The following is a 6603-nucleotide window of genomic DNA, read 5'->3' on the forward strand; positions in this document are numbered from 1 at the left end:
TCTACTTATAATTTCACTACGTTGACCACGGGCTCTGCCAGTCCTACTATAAAATAAACTGAGATCTACTTATTTCACTATGTTGACCCCGGGGTCCACCAATCCTTAATTAAACCTATATCTACTTATAATTTCACTACGTTGACCACGGGCTCTGCCAGTCCTATTATAAAATAAACCTAGATCTACTTATTTCACTACGCTGACTCCGGGGTTCACATCCTAAAACCTAGCATTTTGTTAGGTAGACCCCGGGGTCCACCTATCCTTTTGGCTAGATAGACCCCGTAGTCTGCCTATCCACTTTCTTGATAGAGACTGAAAACAATACATGCCAGTTGTCATGAATAGTGAAGAAAAATTATGGGGGAAAAAAAGACAATGGGGCAGACTATAATTTATCAAAAAAATTGCAAGTGCAAGTGAAGATCATAAAATAATTTTGTTATTTCTGGTTATCTTTCCCGGTTTATAAAAAAAATTCAGTGGGCCTACTACTAGATCTATGTCTCTGAAGAACATTTTGCTTGCCTTTATTAGCTTTTTTCATGTACATGAAAGCATAGAATATATAGTTTCACACAAATATATGCACAATACTTTGAAAAAGAAAGATAAGGTCATTGTTTTTTTACGGAATCCGTTTTACGTTGAGAAAAGCGCTAAAAACAAGTTAAAAAATTTTAAGAATGCCCATAATATTAGTATTAGGAATCCCAAATTACTACCTAGTTGGCTTACTCTTTAATAACCATGAGCAGTTAAGAAAAAAAAAGACAATGATATAGGATTTGTCTAAATATGACCATTAGCAATAAAGATTTTGCCCATTTTGTCCAATTATCCTTGCAGGTAAAATCACCCTGCACTGTACCTCCATAAGCACAAAAGGAATATTTCTGTGACTTTGTATAAAGATGTGGCCTAAATAAGATAAGGGAGGGGGGTTTAGCTTATTTAGGCCATATGTGGCCTAAATAAGGTCACCCATACTATTATCAATTTGCAATTTTCATTGATTAACATATTTTAAATTTAAAATATTGAATCAGGGACTCACTGTCTAAAAAGTCCACTGCTAATGCTATTCTTGTCAAAGAAAAGGCACAATTTGACTTTATGACATGTGGAAAAAAAAGAATTTTAAAAATATCCAGAAAATAACATAAAATGATTATATAGATCTAGATCTATACGTATTTTATTATGTATATATAATACTTAAAAGTAAAAGACTGAGCTGAGGCTTACAATGTAAATTCTGTGCTCTACACGTAGAGAAAGTCTTAAGTTTGAGCAAAACAGATTTTAGACAAAAAAGTTGGATCTAATTATTCTAATAAAAGTAAAAGTGATTGTTATGGTGATATTTGTTATTATTAATTCTGGAAATACAGATAGTTGCTGAATCTAAAATTAACTAGAACTGTGCAATTCGTTTTATTTCAATTCCAAAGCCCAAAGGCACAGCAATGAGTTAGATCAGTTGTAGGCTCTCTGGCTGCTTCTAGTTCTAGCATAGGCCTGCTACTACTGATTCTAGACAGGGAATCTAGATCTAGATCTAGCTATCACCTGCACTATTAAAGTCAAATATATGGTAAAATAAAAATAAACTGTGAATCGCTTTGTCAGTCAGTACATCCCAATTGACGTAGCTGCACGTATTAATAGTTGAATAATTATACCGAAGCAACACGTTATCACAGTGTGCAGGGGAGAGCGGGGTGCCTGGGTCGCTGACCGGTCGATTCGGTGGTTCGGCTTTTGTAGATCTATGCATTTTTTTTACGAAAGCCCTATTACTAGATCTATTAGTGTTGTGAAAACTTCAACCTCTACAGCTGAGGCGTCAAAAGATGTTGGAAAATATTAATACGTCCTGAAGTTTCATAATTTATACAGAATAACACAGCCAGTAGTTTTTATTTCATCGAGTTATAAAAATGGCCTTGTAACTTGTTTTCAGAAGCAAATTTTAATAGTTCCAGTTCTACCGAATCGTTTTTCACGTAAATCCAACCATTTTGATGACCTTTCTTTTCCTTTTAAAAAGATGTAGGCCTGTCGGATGTGGCAGTGCGATTAACACTAAGTTGTTTAGACCCATCAAAACACGAGGCTTCGTGGCCGATCACAAAGGTCTACAGGGCTTATCGAGGCCGATTCGCCCTGCCGCGTGCACGTTCACTAAACTGCCTACTAGATGAATCTACTACCAAAGATTCTCTGCACGATCTTTGCTACTACTACTACTACTGCTACTACTACTACTACTACTACTACTACTACTTCTACTACTACTACTACTACTACTACTACTACTACTACTACTACTACTACTACTAGACAGTACGAGAGATGTACTATTACGAGACAGTACGAGAGAGTGCCACCCAGGCAAATATAGTGTAACTTTGACTCAGCTACGTTGTGTACACACTTTTTATACCCCAAATTTGACCCGGAAGTCCATTCGGAGGATTTGACCTTTTCACGTGACCAAAGTGTGCCAAAATGGTAGCCTAGATTTTGCCCCTCCATGAAGGAAAAATCTGGCCCTCATTCAAACCATTGGGATTGTGCAAAATTTTGCGTATCGTGCTTTGTTCTTACAATATACATTATGATATATATAAGTTGTACATTGAGACAAAACTGTGCTAAATGAGAAAGGTGCACCATTATGAAAGTGGAACGAACTCAGTTGCCTGAAAAGGGTGTCCCCCGGTAGTTTGAGCATGTTTGGCCTAAATAAGCTAAACCCCCCTCCCTCACCTTATTTAGGCCACCTGTGGCCTAAATAAGCTAAACTCCCCTCCCTTACCTTGTGTAGGCCATATGTGGCCTAAATAAGCACTCCCATGTTTGAAAACTGCTCTGCCTGTCTTTCCCAGGGCCCATCTGTTCATCCAATCTTGCTTGTTGTTGCTTTTGATGATTTGTTTTGCAGTGGTGTAAGAAGTTGGAATGTTGGGTTGTTCCTGTCTAGATCCCCGTTTGGCAATTGCGTCTGCTCTGTCATTTCCAGGCATGTCTGAGTGTCGGGGACCATAGAGTTACCCCCTTTTAAACTAGAGTCCGTACGAGGTTATGTGACACGGACACATTTGAGTTTGTTGGCGGCCATTTTTAATGTGGCTAAAAAGTTAGTTTACATGTGAGTGGGCGTGTCTCAGCTCTTAGTCTTACGTGTTTTATTTGATTCTAACGTTATATTTTGATTCAAAGCGATTCTCTTAAAGGTGCAAGCATGTGAAACCTCTTGTCCCTTTCTGGATTAACGTCTTACTGGGTCTGTCAGGCAGTTCAGTGACGTCTGTTTTCTTTTATTACACCATCTATTTTTAGTGCATAATATGTCTTATAGACACAAATAGTCACTCCGGGTTTCTTTTTTAAAACATAAATAGCCATCAGTAAGGTCCTGGGCCATGTGAAGTTAAGGTTGACTAGCAGCTAGATCTTTTTCACAATGGGCAGGAAATTTCTTTATCAAACTGAAACGGTGTACTTTTTATTGTTTTGTTTTATTGAATGTTGTCCAAAAACACCTTAGTAAAGGTTTTTGTTTCAGTTATCACTACACTGAGTAGAAAAACAATTGACTAGGCTACAAAACAACATCTAAGTTCACTTTTTATCTTTAGTGAGTCCAGAGTTGCCACAGTTGTTTTACTAATGTCCAAAGTTAGACTTACTTAAAGCAGCAATAGAAGGAGCTTTAGTTTAAGTGCTGTATATGGTCTACTTTAGTTCTTAAAATCAATATAAACCAAAGTTTGATACCAACATATGAAAACACTACTTATAATTTAGTATACTTTTTTAAAACGTGAACTTATGAATGAAAAATAAAGTTTCCTGTTCAAATGTCACAAGGGAAAGTTTAACTCGATTTTAAAAATACCAGTACATGCATGTATTCATCATTTGTTTGACTGAATTTGCTTTATCAAGAGCTTCATTGCATTCCTACACCTAAAGGCTGAAAAACTCTGGAATTTTTTCTCCTATGGCTCATCCTGATTTAATTTAATGCCAAACTCATATATCTGATTGGGGGGGGGGGGGGTTGGTATTGAGATTCGGGAGGAGAGAGAGGGTGGGGTGGTTATGGGAGGTTCCCATGACACACATATCTTTTCATACTTCTTTTTAAAAGTTCTATAGGCCCTATACGCTTTGATTCGGCCAATAAGAAATAAACCACCTCGTAGATAAAGTGCTGATGAAAAAATAATTTAATAATACATTTATTTGGAGATCTAGTTATAGAAAGAACGCCGTATTATTGCAATTTAGTAATTTAGATATAGTACGCCACGGCGCCCATGTAAAAAAAAAATCAGCAAGAACCAAGCTTCGCCTGTCGCGTATGAGAGAGAGAGAAAACGTGCCTAGCCCATTGCTTTAGCATGAACTCCTTCACACAACTTGCCACAAAAAACATGGCGGACACCGTTTTCAAATGTGGCCATCGCGCAGCAAGGCGAGAGAGGGGCGTACTGTATCTAGTACTATAGTGTACATCTATGCCGGGGACCCACTGCATTACTAGGTTGATGCCACAGAATGTTATCAGATGATGGGATCCAAACAGTATATGGGTCAAATCTTGGTTTAGATGATGGTCATTTTCTATGGCTTGTAATACTGATAGTGAGTCAGTGAAAATCACAATGCTCTGCGCTTTTCCAGGATGAGTGTCAAAAACTGTACGGAGATGGTACAGTGCTGTTTCAATTGCCATCATTTCTGCATCGTAGTTGCTGCATTTCTATCCACAGGCTGCAGAGATCTCATTGGAACTTCCATCTGGGTACTGTATTAGTATTCTAGTATAGTATAGTATAAGGTTTTACGGCGCTCGCAACTGCTAAGGTCATATGAGCGCGCGAAACACAAGTTGTTCACCTTTGCAAAAGTTCACTTCACGACTGGTTAACTAACTGACTTTAAAATGCTAAAAAGTTAAAATATTTAAATTCAGTGTAAATACATTTGTGATTTAAAACAACTCTTTTAAGTAACAATAAAGATTTTAAATAATATCAAATTCACTCTACAACTCGCCATAAAGGCCAATGGCCTTTATTAAATTTAAAATTCTGCTGGGAACAACGACGGAAAAAATATCTTGTAATTTCTTGCATTTATAGAATTTCCTTCGGATCTCTCCAAAGTCTAGACCAGTGGTTTTCAAATTTTTTTCGCCCACCGCTCCCCTTTTTCACCCAGCCGAGTCCGAGCGCCCCCTACTCCGTCCCAACCATCAATATGACATAACGACATGCATAATATAATAACAATCACAAATAAAGAGAGAGCTAAAAAAGTAGGGTACAAAATAAAGTGCCTAAATTCTAATGATTTGGTTCTGAATATTAGTTGGGTTACAAATCACCATCATTGCAGTCTTAAATTAAGCGTGTACGAGAGGTAATAAAACACATTTTTTCTTCACTGTCATGCAAGGGCATTGAGAACAAAATACGGTCATTTTATTCATATGTGTCATCGGTATTAAACGACCAGTGTTGTTAACATCAATAAAAGTAAAACATGTATTATGACTTTTACAGAAGCAAAACACTAAAAAAAAAATTTTTTAAAAAGAACCCCAAAACAGTGATCATTAGTTTGAAAACAGACTGACATTATTTTTATGAAACGTTTTCTCTCATCAAGGAGATGCAATAAAGTTGCCTGAGATTTGTATATCAAATATCTCCATTGTAGAACATAAAAATATTATTAAACTGTTCAAATGTGAAAAACCACACGAAAGAAAAAGTGTACATTGATCTTTGTAATTATCACCATCATCGTAATCATCGTCATCATCATCATCATCAGTTTCATCAGCAGTTGCAGCACTAGCACATAACAAAGTCTATTAAACAAGTGAGTATTTTGCTTTAGAAAAAGAAGAAAGAAAAGCAAAATAAGAAAAAACGTATTCAGGTATCAAGTAAGGATAAACTACGGAGTGTAGGCATAATACAAATAAGTCATTGACACTGCCCTAATGGGAAGGACGACCTTTTGAGACGAAACCAACTTATCAACATCAGGTTTAAGGTTGGCACTAGCAGACGCAAATCGCCACGCTGTGTGATCCTGAGTTTGTTCCTCTGCTTCATCAGCAACCTTGTCACTGTACTGAATCCCCTTTCTACTAGACAGGAGGTGGGAAAAGCGATGAACAACAACTTATTTTCCTACAGGGAGGGATATTTGTCTTGCACAATAGTTTTCAACCTGAATGACTGGTACGACTTTTTGAACAATGGTTCGATTTCAAAGTCTCTTTTCACTGTCAGCTCTTCTTCAATTGCCACTGTCAGGTCACCATCTGTTCCAGTATTGAATGGGTCCAGTACCCAGTCTGGAATTTCCAGTTTAAAGATATCAGTAAACCTTGCCTCCGCGATCATATCAGCATGCAAATCTCTGAGGTGGTTGGTGTATATTTTTAGTTCTTCGTCAGAAACCCGCCCTTCTCTCGGTGTCTCTGTCAAGCTAGGAAACTGACCAAATTCTCTTCTATCAATGTTTCGGTGAAACATTTCCAATTTCGACAAGAATGACGAAAGCATG

General features: G+C 37.3%; 1 protein-coding gene across 1 annotated transcript; it reads right to left on the reverse strand.

Moving 5' to 3' along the window:
* Positions 1–6224: 6224 nt before the first annotated feature.
* Positions 6225–6572, reverse strand: LOC106012001. The gene has a single exon (XM_013083512.1). The coding sequence runs from the start codon at positions 6570–6572 to the stop codon at positions 6225–6227; it is 348 nt and encodes a 115-aa protein (XP_012938966.1).
* Positions 6573–6603: the final 31 nt, after the last annotated feature.

This window comes from Aplysia californica, unplaced genomic scaffold (assembly GCF_000002075.1).
Source record: "Aplysia californica isolate F4 #8 unplaced genomic scaffold, AplCal3.0 scaffold00238, whole genome shotgun sequence".
NCBI classification, from domain to species: domain Eukaryota; kingdom Metazoa; phylum Mollusca; class Gastropoda; order Aplysiida; family Aplysiidae; genus Aplysia; species Aplysia californica.

Bases quoted from the DNA above. Each gene is read 5' to 3' on its own strand.
- LOC106012001 (XM_013083512.1), bottom strand. From the start codon at position 6,572: ATGTTTCACCGAAACATTGATAGAAGAGAATTTGGTCAGTTTCCTAGC.